At 40.1% G+C, this 20318-nt stretch overlaps 1 protein-coding gene across 2 annotated transcripts; it reads left to right on the top strand.

Moving 5' to 3' along the window:
* Nucleotides 1-2468: 2468 nt before the first annotated feature.
* LOC113587898 (tripartite motif-containing protein 16-like) lies at nucleotides 2469-15146 on the top strand. 2 transcript variants are annotated; one of them, XM_027026837.3, is made up of 6 exons: nucleotides 2469-3059; nucleotides 6090-6185; nucleotides 6397-6630; nucleotides 6826-6985; nucleotides 8083-8139; nucleotides 12856-15144. In XM_027026837.3, the coding sequence occupies exons 1-6, from the start codon at nucleotides 2469-2471 to the stop codon at nucleotides 13380-13382; spliced, it is 1665 nt and encodes a 554-aa protein (XP_026882638.2). In that variant the 3' UTR covers nucleotides 13383-15144. The 2 variants fall into 2 exon arrangements, with proteins under 2 accessions (XP_026882638.2, XP_081572877.1); XM_081716751.1 differs by lacking the exon at nucleotides 8083-8139 and having other exon boundaries at nucleotides 12856-15146.
* The last annotated feature ends 5172 nt before the right edge of the window (nucleotides 15147-20318 follow it).

The following is a 20318-nucleotide window of genomic DNA, read 5'->3' as shown; positions in this document are numbered from 1 at the left end:
TGCGATTTATTAAGGTTAACAGCAAATGCAAGCTGAGGTAGTCATGTTAACTCGCTAGTTAGCGAGCCAAGCTAATTGTCATACGATACCCGATAAAGAAAAATCAGGTTAGGGTAAAATGTTATTTTATTAGCCATCGGCGCACTGCTCAATGGGGCTTGTTAGCTCATTCAGTCTGTATAAACTGTTGTGCAGAACAGATCTGAAACACCTGCGTGAACTTCAGACAATTTGTTTGCTGTGATTTAAAGGGTTGACTAAGTAAACTTGGCTACAAACGAGCTTGCAAGTGGTTTGCTTTGGCAGTGCACACATTATGTAGTTGTTTTAATGTTGAAAGAAATGTTGACATTGTGGCGAAAAATGCGATCCTAGCGTATTGTAAAAGTGTAAAAACACCAAAAATAAGTGGCTTCTCAATTAGATTAATGTCTGGACTATCGGTACTTCCATTATCTTGGCTGGCTAAGTGAGTTAACATGATTACCTCAGGTTATATACGCTGCTTGCCATAGAAAAGTCACAAGTTACGTTAAAAACAATTTTAAAATCAGACAAAATGTTTTTGTTGTTCTCCAAAACATCAAAACATTAATTGGGGTTGTACATAACCATATTTTTAATGTTGATTTTTTTCTAGTTGCCTTCCCAGCTACCGCGTCCTGTTTAATGAGTGCTACATGTTGGGACACTCTGTGTGTTGTGTAGCACGGAAGTCTGCGATTTCGGACGAAGCCACTGACACGTGGGAGAAAAACCGAAAGCAAAGTCCCTCTCTAAACGAAAGTAACTTAGGAACTTAGACACGCTGTTTGCCTTTGCGTAGGTATGGTTCAATCTTCACCATTTTATATCCCTTAAGATTAAAAACATGTATAAAATATCACGTTATTATATTACGTATTCATGCTTTTAACACCACGTTTTAAGATTAATTCAGTGTTAACTAAAAAGTGGAGTAAGCCACAAATTAGTTGCGATGGGGTGATACTATATGAAATCAGCTTAATTTAAATTGACAAGTGCAGTGGAGTAGACACCAGAAGCAGTTGCCGTGTTCAGAGTTTGTCGTATCCTTTTTACCGCGTAATGGTGAACTAGAGTTGCCACGTTAAAACAACAGGCCAGTAGACATAGTAAATAAAATACTTTTATGTCAGATTAATTATTGCTGGCATCTTCGTGGGATCTGAACTGACCTCTATGAGCCACTTCCATCCTAATGCAGCTGGCTGTAGCCTTGAACAGGGTCTTTCATGGCTCATCCTGTCGCGCGTCGGAATTAACACGTGCTTGAGTGTACTGGGCACGTGCGCCCGTAAAAAAACGGTCAAAGTGTTTTAAATTGAACGTTAGTTAATGGAGTTGTCAAGTCGGACGGTTTGTGAGAAATTAATGTCTTACGATCATTGTTTCTAGTTTGTAGTAATACCTCACAGTTTCAGAAATAGAAATATCGCCTAAATAAAACGCGTTAATGACTGTTGGTTTCTGATGGTTTGGTTTGTGTTAGCCAGATTGCTAGCTAAGGTGCGCGAGACACTCTTTTCTCGCTTTTGATCTTTTTCCCCTCACAGCTTCAGAGTGGGAAAAACTACTGAATGAAACAGGTAGGACTCATAAGCTCTTCAAATGTATCACTTGTATTTTAAAAACCTACTGAATATTGAGGCTTTTTAAAAGGTCTTGTAATTATAAATGTATTGATATTAAGCAGTGTATTCCAATTATATTTTCATCAGTAGCGTTAAAGTGAAGTACTTTGTGCTTTACTGTAATTGTACTTCACTAGTGTAAGCAATTAATTGCTAACAGTAGAGTCACTGTGTCACAGTGTGTTTGACTGTATGTCCCAACATGCCCTTTACCTGCCATTTACTAAAAAGTCTTAGTTATGTCTGTTTGTGAACACTGTGTTAGATCTTATAAAAGGGGCTTAGTTATGTCTCTGTGTGAATGCTGTGTTAGAGCTTAAAAAACAGGCTACCAGTGTGGTTGTTTGAACAAATGGCTCTAGAACACACTTCTTTAAAAACAGCAGATGCTTTTTACACCTGACTGTAAATAACAATGTTTACTATTTACACCCACTGACACTGGTTCAGACACAGTGCAATTCATATTAGAGTGATATTCTCTTACAGAGAAAACCCTTCAATCCATATGTGGGTATTACAGTAGAGTGATATTCTCTCACAGAGTAAACCACTCACTCTATAGAGTGGGTTTTACAGCAGGAGCCTCATAACTGTTTTAAACACCCTGGCTCCTTTCAGACACCATTGCATATAGTTTTATGATACTATGTAGGGGAATAAGATGCCTTTGTTGGAAAACTACATTACATTCTTAGTGCCAGTAGAAAAAAAGAAGGAAAAATGAAAAGAACAATGATATTTGAACATCAAATATGTCTGAATTTGAATGAAATTATATTATTTAACTGAATTTGTTCTCTGTGCAGGAAAATGAGAGAAGCCCGTATTTCAGTAGCTCAGGACCAGTTCATCTGTCCAGTCTGTCTGGATCTCTTGAAGGATCCAGTGACTATTCCCTGTGGACACAGTTTCTGTGTGGTGTGTATTAATGACTGCTGGGATCAGAATAATCAGAGGAGAATTTACAGCTGCCCTCAGTGCAGAGAGACTTTCACTCCAAGACCTGTTCTACACAGAAACAACATGCTGGCTGAAGTGGTGGAGAAACTGAAGAAGAAAGAACTCCAAGCTGCTTTTCCTGCTCACTGTTATGCTGGACCTGGAGATGTGGAGTGTGATTTCTGCACTGGGAGAAAACTCAAAGCTATCAAATCCTGTCTGATGTGTCAGGCCTCCTTCTGTGAAACTCATCTGAAACCTCACTATGGCATTCCTGGCTTGAAAATGCACAAGCTGGTCGAAGCCTCCACACACCTACAGGAGAAGATCTGCTCTCAGCATGACAAACTGATGGAGATCTACTGTCGTACTGATCAAAGCTGCATCTGTTATATGTGTGTGATGCATGAACACAGAGGACATGATACAGTTTCTGCTGTAGCAGAAAAAATTGAGAAACAGGTGAGAACAAATTTTTTTTACGTTGAGTTCATACTAAATGTATGTCTGTTATGTAAAAGGTTATATTAGTAAAATATACATTAGTGTGCAAAGGTTTTAGGCAAAGAGAGGTTTTACAGAATTTATGGTTATGTCTTTTGCAATAACTTCAGTTGGAAGCAACATATTTTAGATTTCCTAACACTTCTTTTGCCGCAAATGAATGCGTGAGGCATGACTGAGACACACACACAAAAAAGAATTTTAATGAAATAAAGTCAAAGGCAAACATGGGAGCAAACCGAAGGCAAAAATGTAACAGAAATAAGTAACAAGAAAAAGCGAGAACAAAGGCGAACGCAAGACTGAATAATCTTGAGTTTGTAGGCTTAGGAGACGTGTTCTCATACAGGAGCAGGTCAGTGTGAAGTACTGGATAGATGGTCCTTTGGGCTTAAATAAGGAAGGTGGAATATGCAGGTGGGTCTGATCATAAAGGTGCAGATGATTGTGAACGTGGAAGTTGTTGTGTGTCGTGATTGGTGGAGAGACTGGTGATTGTCAGGCTGGAGGTGTCTTAATTGACTGGAGGAAGGCGATTCGGGCTGTGTGGGTGATTGGCTGTGGGCCAGAATGTGACAGCACCCCCTCCTCTGCCCCAGAGGGTTCTCAGAGGACTAGGAGCGAGGGTGACCAGGATGTGGAGGAGTGGGCCAAGTGTGAGTCCAGGATCAGGGTGATTGTCCTGCAGAAGTGAGGTAATTCCCAACAGACATATCACAGCAGTCAGGTGTCCCAGATGTCAAAGCTTTTGCAGAAGCACAAAGAGGCAGAACCGGGGATGAGAAACACAGTGGTCAGCCATGGAAAGTTGGTGATTTGGTTCAAATGAATGACCTCCTCACTGCTGAAAAATACAGGCAGATTATCATCCATCTGTAATGATGAGCGGTAAGGAGGCAGACGCATGTGCGGAGAAGAGCGAGATTTATTAGGGGCAAATCCAGAGTTATAGTCGTTGGAGTAGTCCAGAGTCATAGAGCCAATACGGAGATTACGGGGATACATTCTAAACAAACAAATTCCAATTACAAGTCAGGTAACTTAACCACTGAGCTACCACTGCCCCAGTACATGCATCCAATACAAAACATTCAATATTTTCCACAAAAATGCACGCATTCAAACAGACAAAATGAACACAACAATGAACAGCCATGACATAGGGAACATGACAGGGTTTAAATACATGAACTTAACAAGACTAGGAAGGGACAGGTGTGGAAAATCAAACGAGGGGCGGAGAAAACGAAACTACAGCACGGAACTGAAATAAAGACAGGGAAAACATGGAACATGGAAGCTGGGAGGGTCTAATCGTGACACCATCATGCAGTTCCACCAGGGAGGTCTGATTGTTCCCAAATTCAGTCTTCAGCACACTATTGACCCAGAACATGCAACCAAAATCTCCAGCAAGGTGCCCTACACCAGATGATATGGCCCCACAGAAGCTGGATCTCATCATAACTGAGTTAGTCTGGAACTACATGCAAACATTAAACAAATGAGACAGCCCAACTCTTCATGCGAGTTTGGGAAGTGTGGGAAGTTCTCCAAAGAGGGCTGAAACACCTGACCAGCTGAGTACCTTAAAAACAAGGCTGTGTTTCTTTCTTTTTAAGAGAAATGATACTGTCACAACAACACGACAGCCTTAAAGCTCAGTAGAACAAGAGTAAATTTCCACTCTTTAAACTGTCTTACAGTACTACATACAGTACTTACTGTAGACTGTAGTACTACATATCAGTAGGAATGTTGTTACTGTACTTACTGTAGAGGTATAGACATTAATGATTAAATTATGTGAATATCACCACACACAGAGTAACGCATCATTGAGACTGTGCTGACATGTTTGTGTAGACGCATTCTCTGTTTTAATCCTGGTCACATGCTTGAGGCAGAGTTCATGATGAAGACACATTGTGATAATCCTGGTCACATACGCTATTACATGGAGTACAGTTTTGTGCTACAGTTTGTTATGACTTATGCGCTTTGTGTACGACAGGCTGTAATAAAGGTGTAGTAAGGAATGTAAGTGTAACGGTGTGCGGTAAGATGGGGGACGCATGTGCGGAGAAGAGGGAGATTTATTTGTGGCCAATCCAGAGTTAGCGTCATTGTAACAGTCCAGGTTCAAATTACCAACATAGAGAGTCCAAGAAAACATGATAAACTAAGCAAAAACACACAACGACAAACAGGGGATGCAGGCTATAGCAAAGACAAAAGCAGCGATAATGACAAATAACCACTGGTGATAACAAACCAGAAAACACAAGGCTTGGAATAACACAGAGGCTTGCATTCACAAACAAGACTTACAAACAGTGGCTAGACATACATACAGGCTTACAGTGAACAGCAACAAGACTAAACTAACACAGGGCTTAAATCCATGATCTAATGAACACTAAACAAGACACAAGTGGAAAAAATGAAACTAAGGAATGGAATCAACAAAAAAATAAAGCAAAACAGACACAAGACAGTGAAACCATGGAAACATGGACCCTAGTACGGTGGCCGATTGTGACAGCAAGTGTAATGTATGTATATGAGTGAGCGAAATAGAAATGACACTGTGGCTAAATATAATATTACTGTATATTTAAAAATTTGTGCCAGAGAACAAAACACCAAGCCGCCTGCTTTTTAAACACTAAAACACTCTCTTATCTCACTAACTACTTGTAGTAGTGTTGTTATTTCAGTCAGTGTGTAGCAGGATATAATCATTTAATGCTGTATGTGTGACATATTGGTGCAAAAATCCCATTTTGAGACGAGATGAGAGTGTAGAATGCATAGCTTCAATCTGCAAACATTTAGAGTTTAGAAGTTTGTCATTATTGTTGTTATATTTTGTACTTTTTGTAGTTTTAGAAATGATGTCCAAAACATTTGTGGAAAACAACAATATTCAAACAGTTCTACAACTTACAACATATAAAAAGATGAATGTAACATATTTGTCCACAGAGTGATCTAAAGGAGGAGCAGAGGAAATTCCAGCAGAGAATCCAGGAGAAAGAGAAGACGGTCCAGGAGCTGAATCAGGCTGTAGACACTCTTAAGGTGAGTACTGAGCAGAGAGCTGCTGGAGCAGCTATTTCAGAGCTCAGTCAGGCCTCTCCTCCAGACAGCCAGTGAGGAGACCAGTGTTGACGCACTTTGGGATCCTGCACAATCACAATGTGCACTATAAGTCATTCAGGGTTAAAGTGAGGGAGTGAATGATAGTTCATCTTTAAATGGACCTCCATCTTGTCTGTGTGTCTCCTAACAGCTCTCTGCACAGTCAGCAGTGGAGGACAGTGAGAGGATCTTTACTGAGCTGATCTGCTCCATTGAGAAAAAGTGCTGTGAGGTGAGAGAGCTGATCAGAGATCAGGAGAAGACTGAACTGAGTCGAGCTGAAGAACTCCTGGATCAACTGGAGCAGGAGATTGCTGTTCTTAAGAGGAGAGACACTGAGATGGAGCAGCTCTCCCACACAGAAGATCACATCCATTTCCTCCAGGTAACAAACTCTGTCTCAGCTATAGAGGAACCTACTCCTCCTCAAGTTTCTATAATGACGCTTCACAAAAGCTCATGAGGACCACAATAAATGTAACTGTCTGTCTAATAACAAATGTGTGTTTGGTCTAATTTGGTGTGAGATCATTACTGTTGTATACCTTTATCCTTCTCCATTGTTTTCTTCTCTTTGTAGAGTTTCCCGTGTCTCTGTGTCTCTTCTGAATCTGAGGACTCTCCCAGCATCCATATCCATCAACATCTCTCATTTGATGTAGTGAACAAATCGCTCTCTGATCTGAAAGAGCGACTAGAGGAATTCTGCATGGAGGAATTCAGCAAAATCTCTCCACAAGGTAAAGGGAGCCGTCCTGTTGTGAAACATAATAACTTAAATCTCTACTTAATCAGTGACAAGGTAAAGAAAGCTATAAAATTACATAAACTACATGGAAGAGATTTAATCTCCTTTGGAATTGGGCCATTACTGATGTCCTTTAATGGTAAATATACTTCTGTGTTTGGACTTTCATGTATCGATAATTTGAAACCTTCAAATATTTAATGTGTTTCTACTATTAAAAGTAAGTCTCTCACATACTGTAAGAGTCCAGCCAAGGCCAGGGCCATCTGCTATACCTTTGGTCAGCAGAGGGAAACAGGGTGGATCAGAGGTAATCAGGGCCAATCAGCCACACCTGTCCTCCTGCCTACTTAAGAGCAGCTCACAGGCTTCCTGGTGCTTATACTTTGTTGATGTTCTGGTAAAGGACAACACTGGTGTTTTAGGTAGAGACCTCAAAGGCTTTCTCTTAACTCCTGGTTCCTTTGCCTCTCTATTCCTGTTTACCATAACTCTAGTTGGTAAAGATGGTTTTGGTCCCTTTTAATTTTCCTATTCTACCTTGGAGTTAGTCCCCCATTACTTATATATTATAAAGGACTAGAGGAAGCTTCTCATGTTCAATTTCTAGTAATATGCAATGTTAGTTTCAAGTAGCTTCTGTAGTGTTGATGTATTCGTTTATGTTTTGTCCTTTTATATTTACCATAGTTTACAAACATGCAGTGTGTGTGTGAGAGAGAGACTCAACAATAGACAGTGTAAGAAGGGATGAGAGAGAGACACACACAACAATAGACAGTATAAGAAGGGAGGGGTGTGAGACTCAACAATAGACAGTGTAATAAGGGAGGTGTGAGAGAGAGAGAGAGAGAGAGGGGGATGGAGGGAAAGAAAGCACAGATAAGAGAAAGAAGTAGAAATAATCTTCCTGATATTTACTGATCTTCCCCCAAATTCCATAATTAACAAAGATTAGAGAATGTCTTCTACATAAACACATAATCCACATATAATCCCACATTTATTCTGATCATTTTCTGTCTTTCTGGATGTATCATTTGGATCTCATTCATTCTTTTGGATCATTTTAAATGTGTTTCTCCACAGCTGCAGCAGTTCAGATTTTACCCCCAGAGCCAAAGACCAGAGAAGATTTCCTAAAATGTAACTTGCGCATACACTGTCTCTCTCTCTCACACACACACACACACACACACACACACACACACCCCACTTTGTCTCTATTTTTCTCTCTCTCTCACATAAAAACACACCACTGTGGAACATAAATGTACATTTGTAAACTTTTTATTAGACTGAAGTATTAATATTAACAGGTATCTAAGAGATTATAACAATAAGAAACAGAATAATAATGGTGAGGAAAATAATGATAATGAATGAATAAAGAGTGTGTACTCCTAGTAGCATTAGACAAGAATAGTGATAATGAATGAATAGATAATCTGCTACAGTGTACTGAAGTTTTAGAGCCAGATAACAATACATTTTACTTTGTGTTTGTGTTTCAATAGGTCATGTAGATTAGTTTCTGAATTGTTATTTGGTTTGGTCTGGTTGATTGTATTTCGGAATGGTCCTGATGTGTTAGTGTTTCTTAATGAACTCAGTGTCAGGAACGGCTATGTGAGGGGACTCTCTTCTCTGCTGAACTCTTGGTATTGCAGGGCTTTGTAGTGGTAGGGTTGCTGTTTTTTTAAGTGTAGCCGGTATTTAATAATCCTTCTTTGAATTTTGAGTAATAGTGGAACTTGGCCTAATTCAGCTCTACATGCATTTTGTTTTCCTGTGCACTTTGAGGATACTTTGGCAGAATTCAGAGTGCATAATTTCACACTTCACAATCACACAGCAGAATTGGTTCTATGACAGACTGGAATATTTTGAGCCAAATTTGAATTGGTATTTGAATGTGAATTTGAGGTTTGATTGCATAGATGCCCTGCGTGCTTTCTCTCTCAGTTCACTGACTGCTGGATTGAAGTTTCCAGTTGAACTAATCTTCAGTCCTAAGTAATAGTAATTTGTTCAGGTTTCTAATGTTTGTGTCCCTAATGTGAAGTGTGTTGTGTTTCCCAGAGACCTGGCACTTTTCTGGAAAATAATGGTTTTGGTATTTTTCAGGTTCACTGTCCGGGCCCAGGTCTGTCAGTACTGCTCCAGCAGGTCCAGGTTCTGTTGGATCTCCTGCTCTGTAGGTGACAGCAGAACTAGGTCATCTGTATAGAGCAGAAATGTGGTTTCTGAGTCGTGTAGAATGAGACCAGGTTCTGCAGAGCGTTCTAAAATGGCGGCTAATTCATTGATGTAAATGTTGTATAATGTTGGGCTTAAGCAGCAGCCTTGTCTTACACTACGCTCCTGAAAAAAGAACATGGTCTTTTTGCTGCTAGTTTTTATACCTATTGTGTGTGTACATGGATTTGATAATGTCATATGCTTTAGCTCCTACACCGCTTTCCAGTCATTTGTAGAATAGACCTTTATGCCAGATTGTCGATCTTTTTTTGAAGTCTGAAACATACAAACAAAAACAAAATATTTGTATGTCAATGAGGGTGTGTAGGGTGTAAATATGATCTGATGTGCAGTGATTTAATATAAATCTAGTCTGACTTTTACTCAAGACACTGTACTTCATAAGGAAGTCTATAAATCTTGAATTTATAATATTCCAGAGTACCTTCCCCAGATTAGTGTTCTCACAATTGACTTGGTTGTTATTAAGGTTGAATTTATCTCCATTTTTGAAAATAGGTGTTTTAAAACCTTGACTCCAGATGTGAGGGAAGTAACCTACACTCAGAATCATGTTGAAGTGTTGGAGGATGGCCAACTGGAATTTTTTACTTGTGTGTTTAATCATTTAATTTCAAATGCCATCAGGCCCACTTGCTTTTTTTGGTTTAAGAGTAGAAATTTTATTTTTAACTTCCTGCTCAGTCTTTTATTGCTACTTCTAATATATTTAATTTTTCAGTTATATGCTTTTTGTTCAGGTCTTGTATTGTAATTGATTGTAGAGTGATTTAAAATGTGTTATCCATGTGCCACTGTTTTGAATGGCCAATTCTTCTGATTTAGATCCTAAAAGCAGTTTGTATTTATGGACTCCTCGGTTAGTGTCAGTTGTGCTTGTGTGTTATGCTTTCCTGATTCTGAGTGTACGTTTGTAGAGTCTCAGTGTTTCACAATTCTTTCCTAATTTTCTGATTTTCTGTGTCAAACCACTTATCTTTTGTTTTTGGTTTGTTCCTTAGGTTACATTTTTGGGCTGTTGTACTAAAAATATGCTTCATATTCTTAACTGCAAGATTGATGCCTTCATTATTGTAAGTGTATGTCCAGAAAGGTGTCTAAAAGTGTTTGAATTTCTTGAGAGCTGATTGCTTTCTGGAACTCTTCAGTGCTGCTTTGGGCCCATCTGTATGGTCTCCTGATGTTAAACAGCTTACTGGGCTTTGTGGGTGCAGTAATGTTAGTCTCTGTTCTTGTAATGAACACAGTGATTTGGCTGTGATCAGACAGAGAACAGAAATCTGTTATATAATCCACTGTGCTATTGCCAAGAGGTGAGTTAAAGGTGTATCTCCCCAGAGTCCCCTCGTAACCTACCGTTGTCATTGTACAGATCCAGACTTTGACAGAGCTGCAGGAGGTCTCTTCCATTCCTGTTTACCTGTGTATCAGAATTGTATCATGGGAGATTAGTTATATTTCTTTGGTAATGGTGTCCAAATATGTGTGTTACCTTGTTCTGTGTTGGAGTCAGGTAGAGATCCAGTACGTGTGTTCAGATCAGCACAATTGGGCCTGGAAGCCACTGATCTGATCATGGACAGTGGGACAAATGTCTTCATTATAATAAGGGCATTCACTGAGAGGAATGTAAATTCTACAAAGGAATATATCTTTTGGAATGCTCATTTCTTTGTTGATTTTAAGACAATTATGATTTCTTATTTCAAAGGAACTATGAATTTACAGTTCTAATTTCTACTAGATAATGATTCCCCCTGAATCTCTCCCTCGTTTAATGTCATGTCCTGTAATGATTTCCTCGGAGTTTACAGGACAGCGAGTCACCTAATCAGATTTACACCAGGTTTCCTGGAGAATTATGATGCTGTTTTCTTCTGTGTTATTTGTGAATTCACTGTTTTATAATTTTGTACCCAAGCAGGGATGATTTTATGCCTTGAATGTTCCACAGAGAGACAGATAAGGGTTTCATTATTTAAATTCAGTATGAAAGGAAAAATATAAATGGATTCAACATGAGATACACCTGTAAAATTGAAAGATTATGGTATTGTATGAACATTCCTGTATATAAACATACATATTAAGATGGTCTAATGACTAACCTGTATACAGTGATATTATTTATTTATTTGTCTATGTATTTATGAATTCATTTATCTATTCATTTATTTCTTGATTAATGAATTATGACCTTAGCTCAGCAGTCTGTTGTATATGAGGTTGAGCATCTGTTTGATCTCGCCCTCTCTGTAGTGTTTGTGGAGGATGGAGTTTGTACTACAGAGGCATAGGTCTGCTGTTTCGGCTACCTGTTAGGGGTGGGTGTTCTTGGCAGGTGTACTTTACTGTGGTCTGTTTGCTGGGGAGCTGGGCTGGGTCTGGCGTATCTGCGGGGCGGTGATCCGGCGTGCTGCTCTTGCTTTGCTGGAGATAGAGTAGAGGTGGGGGTCGGTAGAGACAGGTAGTTGGGTGTGTGCTGATCTCCCAGGGTGATGGGACATACAGAGGTCTGGTGCTCCTTGGTGACCTGCATCTGAGAGCCACATCCTTCAGATTTTTGGCAAAGATGCTCAGTGTCCTGGTGCAGGTGGACGTGGTCATGAAGGCTGCAGATGCTGAGGTTGGAGTGGTGTGCCAGGTGCACATTAGCCATCAGTGGATATCTCTGCATTTATCTTGTGGCTTGTAGATGGATGGAAGTCTCTTCTGGGCAGGATGGTAGAGATGGTGATTCTGGAGGAGGGGAAGGTCTCTGTGGCGGTCTTCTTACACTCTCTTGCTTTGCCTTCATTGGTGCCAGTGTGGATAATGATGTGGCTTGGATTACCTGAGAAGGCATGTGTAAGATGCTTGAGGGCATCGCTTTGGCAACTTTGGATGCTGTGAAAAGCTGTTCCTCGTTTGAGTTTCCATTAGAATTCATCAAAATGACTGTCTGTCTGTGTAACTGTAGGAATATTTGTATTAGTTTTTTTTATCTGACTCTGAGTGTGCAGGGTGTTGCTCAGGCTGGCCTGTGGAGGGCTTTTGCTGGACTGGGCAGGTCTTAGGGTTAGGCTGGGCTGGGCTCAGAACCGGTCAGACGTGGCTTAGTAGAGGTGTGGTGTGGTTCTGGCTAAGCCTGTGGGCACTGTGCTAGGTGTTGCAGGGCTCAGATTGGGCAGGGCAACGCTCTGGATGGACCAGATGTGGCAGATGTGTTGCTCTGCAGAATCAGATGTCTGACAGTTGGCTTTTAGTCTCTGTAGCACCTCCCTCAGGGTGGTCATGGTACTGTCCCTGAGCTGTAGTTCCCCTCTGACTGCACTGAGCTCCCTCCTGAGAGCCTCTGTCCTTCTGGAACTCCTGGACATCTCCTCTCAGTTCCAGCTCTCACACACACCTCTTTCTCTCTCTCACACACACACTCACACTACTTTATCTCTTTCAGATGTACACACACATATTTGTACTGCTGATTTTAATGTAAATGTGCCATTGTTATCATTGTAACAATGTCATCTTTATATTGTCATGTACAAACACAGACAAGTGTATTTTTTATCGATATTAATAGAACTTGTAAATAAAAACCTCACATGCTCTTTATTTCAGATTTCTGTCAGCTGACTCTGGATCCAAACACAGCACAGTGTCGCCTCAGTCTGTCTGAGATGAACAGAGTGGTGATATGGAGTGGAGAATACCAGCGATACTCTGATCATCCAGAGAGATTTAACCGGTGGCCTCAGGTGATGTGTAAGGAGAGAGTGTGTGGACGCTGTTACTGGGAGGTTGAGCAGATCAGTGGGGGAGGGGTGTTCATATCAGTCTCATATAAAGATATCAGAAGGAAAGGACGGAGTTATGAGTGTCTGTTTGGATACAACTCTCAGTCCTGGAGTCTGTGGTGTTCTTCCACTCTCTCTTTCTGCCACAATAACATTGAGACTGAGATCCCAGGACCACCATCCTCCAGAATAGGAGTGTATGTGGATCACAGTGCAGGAACTCTGTCCTTCTACAGAGTCTCTGACACAATGACCCTCATGCACACAGTCCACACCACATTCACTCAGCCCCTCTATGGTGGGTTCTGGGTTGGTCTGGATTCATCTGTGAGGTTGTGTGATCCTTACTAATTTGTTTGTGGTATATTGTAATTAGTAGTAGAAAGATGAGACATTAATTCACAGTGCCAGAGTCACCGCTATGCTCCGCCTCCCCCACCAAGTACAAAGCAAGTAAGGGCTGTTTTTCTGAACCAATCACAGACCTCCTTTTTTGCTGTTTAGTGTAAAGGTATTTCTTTACTTATTTCTGATTGGCTATGAGGTTGTGATCCTAACTAATGTGTTTGTGGTATATTTTGTGGTTTACTGTGGTAAATAATTTTTCCATCTCCATTAACTCAATACTCCTAGAAGAAAACTGTACATGAGTTTTAACTTTTGCTTTGCTAATTTTATATTATAGTAGCTGATTTAACATTGTAGACACTGTGTTAAATTTTCATTATGTGTATAAAGATCTACATGTCTTGAATTTTCAATTGTGGATTTATTGTTAGAAAAATATCACATGTAGAATGAGAAAAGTATGTTTGTATTTTCCTGAAATAAACTCCATCTGATTCTGCTTCATCTACACATCACCTCTCCAAAGACTCTTTAGCCGCTACAACCTAGAAACCAGACACAGACTCTATAGTTTCTCAGATGCTGGTTACCTTTGAGTTAATGAACACTGTATTTAATCTGTTTTTAGTTCTTATGGTGTTCATATGCAGTTAATAAATAATGGAAACATGAACATCAGTTGAAGAGCTGATCCATAATTCAGTGGTGATGCTACACAGTCTTAAGTGAGACTGTGTTTTCTGTTAGAGAACACCCCCAAACCTCCAGGGTGATTTAGGCTACCTGGAGTTTCACCTTCATGGTTCTTCATACAGCAGCAGTGACTCCACCCTGCTCTGATGCTCCATCACACATGTATGTATTTTTGCTACATTTATAGATGTGTTCATGTGATCATTCTCTGAGCAGAATGTTTACAACATTTTCAGCAAAACACAAATTTCTCCCACAGATATGTTAACCAGTAACTAACCCACTGTGCAGCAAACACTTTAGCTGAGGATTCTTACACATGAAACTCAAAAATCTATAAACAAAACACAACTACACAATATAATGTTTTAACAACACAAATAAATGTTACAAGCTATAATTTCCCAAGACAGGAATAAAGCTAAAGCTGAGGGCAGACGTCATGGAAAGAAAACAGATGACCTCACAGCATTACCTGACTAAATCAGCGAATAGTGTAAAAGATGGAAAAATGAGTGCAATATTTAATATCACCTCAAGGGGGACACCATGACTAAACCAACTTGGTACAGAATGTGATAGTTTAATCTGAAGCTGCTGTTCATTAGGTAGGATGGAGACTTTCCCTGTGCAGAATAACCTCCCTCACAATCATTTCCCTCCCAGCACTTGGTAGTTATTGTGGATTCCTCATCTCATTCTACAGGTTTTCATATATTGATATTAATGCATTTATATGTACCTTCACAAAGTGTCCTGACTGGATATGCTTAGATGTGTTTAAGTATGGATGGATGTGTTTATATGTGGTTGAATGTGTTTGGGTGTGTCTGTATATGGTGTATATGTATATGGTGACCTATTACTATGGTGTTACTATTATCCTACTGATATGTTGTTAAATATAGGTCCAGTCAATTCTAACCAGACATATCACCTGATTTATACTTTCATATGAACACAATTTTACTGTGTTTGTACATATTCTTATCTGTAATATATAACATGAATTTGTAAACTTAATATTGTCATGATGTAATTTTAATTGTAACTTTAACCTTTAATAGGGTTTTTGTGTTTAAACTACAGCCATCAGTAGATTCTACAAAGAAATATTCTTCTTTTAACATATGCTTACTTTACAATTAACAGCTATGTTGTGTTTAGTATTTTACTATAGTATACTATAATTGCTTCATTGTGTTTCTATTTACACTTTTTAAATGTAATTTACATTGTATATATATATATATATATATATATATATATATATATATATATATATATATATGTGAATGTTATATATAAATTATATATCTTTATTATTAAATGTACATTCTCATTTAGAAAGGCAGAAATGCGGGTGTGCATATACAGAGCAACATCGCTATGGTAGAACATCACTGTAATAGAACATCTCTGTAGTAGAACATCACTGTTGTATAAAATCACTGTAGCAAAACATCACTGTAATAGAACATCCCTGTAGTAGAACATCACTGTAGTAGAACATTAGTGTGGCAGGTCAGTCATTAGAAAGACTAGAGAACTACACTGAAGGGAAATACTACAATAATACACTGCCTGGCCAAAAAAAGGTCACACACTCTAATATTTTATTGGACTGCCTTTAGCTTTGATTCGCAATGGCATCGTTTCCACCAGCTTCTGCAATATCACAACATCTATTTCTGTTCAGAGTTGCATTAATTGTTCCCCAAGATCTTGTATTGATGATGGGAGATTTGGACCACTGCGCAAAGATTCTCAGTGGGGTTCAGGTCTGGACTCTGTGGTGGCCAATCCATGTGTGAAAACAATGTCTCATGCTCCCTGAACCACTCTTTGACAATTTGAGCCTGATGAATCCTGGCATTGTCATCTTGGAATATGCCAGTTCCATCAGGAAGAAAAAATCCTTTGATGGAATAACCTGGTCATTCAGTATATTCAGGTAGTCAGCTGAGCTCATTCTTTGAGCACATAACGTTGCTGAACCTAGACCTGACCAACTGCAGCAATCCCAGATCATTGCACTGCCCCCACAAGCTTGTATGGTAGGCACTAGGCATGATGGGTGCATCACTTCAGCCACCTCTCTTCTCACCCTGATGCACCCATCACTCTGGAACAGGGTAAATCTGGAGTCATCAGACCACATGACCTTCTTCCATTGCTCCAGAGTTCAATCTTTATGCTCCCTAGCAAATTGAAGCCGTTTTTGCTGGTTAGCCTCACTGACAAGTGGTTTTCTTAAGGCTACATAGCTGTTTAGTCCCAATCCCTTGAGTTCCCTTCGCATTGTGCATGTGGAAATGCTCTTACTTTCACTATTAAACATATCCCTGAGTTCTACTGTTATTTTTCTACAATTTGATTTCACCACACATTTAAGTTATCGCCGATCAAAATCATTCAAGATTTTTTTTCCAAACACATTCCTTCCTCGAACATGATGTTTCCCCACTGTCCTTCCACTTTTTAATAATGCGTTGGACAGTTCTTAACCTGATTTTAGTAGTTTCAGCAATCTCCTTAGATGTTTTCTCTGCTTGATGTATGCAAATAATTTGACCTTTCTGAAACAGATTAACATCTTTTCCATGACCACAGGATGTGTCTTTCAATATGGTTGATTAACCGATGAGAAGCTACTCACTGCATCAGTTAGGGTTAAATAACTTGTTGCCAGCTGAAATATAATCACCCATGCAGTAACGTGGGGCAGTGGTAGCTCAGTCGTTAAGGTATTTGACTTGTAATCCAAAGAGAAGAAAACAATGGAGAAGGATAAAGGTATACAATAGTAATGATCTCACACCAAATTAGACCAAACACACATTTGTTATTAGACAGACAGTTACATTTATTGTGGTCCTCATGAGCTTTTGTGAAGAGTCATTATAGTAACTTGAGGAGGAGTAGGTTCCTCTGTAGCTGAGACAGAGTTTGTTACCTGGAGGAAATGGATGTGATCCTCTGTGTGGGAGAGCTGCTCCATCTCAGTGTCTCTCCTCTTAAGATCAGCAATCTCCTGCTCCAGTTGATCCAGGAGTCCTTCAGCTCGACTCAGTTCAGCCTTCTCCTGAACTCTGATCAGTTCTCTCACCTCACAGAGCTTTTTCTCAATGGAGCGGATCAGCTCAGTAAATTTCCTCTCACTGTCCTGCACTGCTGCCTGTGCAGAGCACTGTTAGGAGACACAGACAAGATGGAGGTCCATCTAAAGATGAACTATCATTCACTCTCTCAGTGTGACCCTGGATGATTTATATTGCACATTGTGGTTGTGTAGGATCCCACAGTGTGTCAACACTGGTCTCCTCAGTGGCTGACTGGAGGAGAGGCCTGACTGATCTCTGAAATGAGGGGCAGGCTCAGCACTTATTGAACCGAGTTAAATTAGGATGACTTGAACATCAGATTCAGTGTGCTTTGGTCTGTCTTGTTGGATTATCATCTGGTTGGTTAAAGTAGGCTCTGTGTTCACTTACTTTTGTCTTAGATTCTGTGAAATTCAAGGCTTGTTGTCTAAACCTAGTTGTTAGTTGCTTGGTAGCAGTAATTACTCACTACAGGTGTAGTTTCGCCCTGACCTTAGGTGTGAATTGAGGGGCGGGCTCAGCACTTATTGAACTGAGTTAAATTAAGACGACTCCGCTACAAACACATGTCTGTAGTGGTAATCAACATCTGGAGGAGGTTTGGTGGTGTTCTCAATCAGTTCATCTACATCTCACCTACAGGACTTCACAAATTCAGCTAAGTATCTTCTCATATTATCTCAATCCTTTATCTCATACATCCACAAATCAAGCATCTGAAATGTGCTTCACAATTCCTGTCCACATATCCCACAGATCTCCTCAACACAATCATAAACATCGCAATCTCAGCAACTTCACTGACCCACAACGCTTCACACCATCACATATCGTGGTGGTAGGAGGGCTCTGGAACTGCCAATCTGCTGTCCAGAAGGCTGACTTCATCTCAGCATTAGCATCCCTACACTTCCTGGCTCTGACAGAAACATGGATCACCCCTGAGAACTCGGCGACTCCGGCTGCCCTGTCCTCTGCCTTTTCATTTATGCATTTTCCAAGGCGTCTTGGCAGGGGTGGTGGCACAGGTTTACTAATGTCCTGAGAGTGGTGTTTCACTCCACTTTCTTTCTCCACACTTTCTATCTCCTCTTTTGAATTTCATGCCATTACAATATCTTTTCCCACCAAACTTCATATCACTTTCATCTACCGCCCTCCAGGTTCCCTAGATCACTTCATTGATGAGCTTGTCATCCTTCGGAATCATTTCCCCATTGAAGGAAATCCACTTATTCTCCTTGGTGACTTCTACCTTCCATCAAACAAGCTGCATTCCTCCTGCATCCTTCCATTGTTGACAGCATTTACCCTCACCCTCAACCACTCTCCTCTGGGCAATGTTCTGGACCTGATATTCACCTGTACCACCACAACATCAGACATCGTAGTCACCCCCCTCCACCTCTCGGACCATCACTTTGTATCCTTCTCTCTCTCCCTTCCTTCTCATTCCATACAGTCCTCTCCAACATGTTCCTCCTCCTTCCATCGCAATCTGCACTCTATACCTCCCTCTTCCCTTACTTCTACTATTTTGTCCACCCTTCCTCACCCTCACTCTCTATCCTCTCTCTCTCTCTTTGGATACAGTTACAAATACTTTCATTTCTACACTCTCCTCATCAATGAATCTTTTGTGCCCTCTCTCCTCTAGACGCGCTAAATCCTCCCCACCTACCCCCTGGCTAACAGAAGCACTTCACTGCCACAGGAGAGAACTAAGGACTGCAGAGAGGAGGTGGAGGAAATCTCGCATAGATTCAGATCTTAGCTCATACAAGTCTCTCCTTTCCAAGTTCTCACTGGAAGTAACATCTGCAAAGTCATCCTACTACAGAGAGAAATTCGAATCATCATCATCATCATCATCATCATCATCATCATCATCATCATCTGATCCATGCAAGCTCTTCACTATTTTTCTTCTCTCCTTAATTCTCCTCTTTCCACAGATAAAATTCTCCAACTTCTGACTTCCAGCAATCCGACTACATGTCCGCTGGACTGGTCAAACGCAGACTGAAGACCCATCTATTTGCAGAATATTTAAAGGACAACTGACACTGTTCTCTTATTGACTGACTAATTTAGTATTTATTGTAGGGCACTGTTTATGTTGTTTAACAAACTCTAGCACTTATTGTTTATAGCACTTATCATTATTTAAGATAGACCTTATTTATTTTGCACTTCTAGGTATCAGCATTCATCCATGTATTCTACAGTATTCTAGTTCATTGGTATGTTTAATTCTAACCTACTATACTTGGATATATTCTATGAGTAAATGACAAAGCACTTTTGTACGCTAAATGCCATAAATGTAAATGTAGTAAAGCTGAAAATAAAAATCTGAGAAGGAGAATTAAGCAGCTCGAAACAGAAGTGGCTGAAGCAAAAGCTACAGCTAAGGCAGAGGACAGTAAAGAGAAGGTCATGTACAAAGGGTCTAACTCTACAACACAAGATGTATTAAAAGACAAGATAAAACAGAGACAAACTCTACCCAAGCCAAAGTGGTTGAAATGCTGAAATTTTGATAAAGGTGTGGAGAGAACATTTTTTACAGCATTGTCAGAACCCAGTGAATGTAGCTCTGGTACAGGAGAAGCTAGTGAAAAGACATGAGTAGAAATATAAGTCAAGAAGTACTGAAACTTCACCCTTAGTACCTTTAAATGGGGAGTAGCCTCTGTTGTGGGACAAACAGAGGCTAGGAATAAAGGAACTTCCAGTGTAGCCCAAAAGCAATTTGCATGCAGTCAAAGTCCAGGGGACAGGGTGTCAAAACGTGAGAAGCAGATTCCTATTGGCTTAGTTGGAGAACCATGTGATGGTGTTGCATGGCTGGATGGAGTGCAGTGTCATTGCCTCATAGATACTAATCATAGATACCCAAATTACTTGTCTCTCAGAATAATTTTATCAGCAGCATTTGCACCACAGAGAGCTGTTTTCCATAGGTGACGACCTGCATATTGAGGGTGCAGCAGGACAAGTAGTGCCTTACCTTGGACATATTGAGATTGATGTAAGATTTCCAGCCAGTGTTTATGGGACTGGAAAAAACCTTTGCTGTTCTAGCACTTCTCTGTCCTGATCAAACTTACAAAGCTAAAATACTCTCATTAGTAGGAAT

Source organism: Electrophorus electricus, chromosome 6 (assembly GCF_041902795.1).
Source record: "Electrophorus electricus isolate QZ-2024a chromosome 6, ASM4190279v1, whole genome shotgun sequence".
Lineage (NCBI taxonomy): Eukaryota > Metazoa > Chordata > Actinopteri > Gymnotiformes > Gymnotidae > Electrophorus > Electrophorus electricus.
This window is presented reverse-complemented; position numbering and strand designations above follow the sequence as displayed.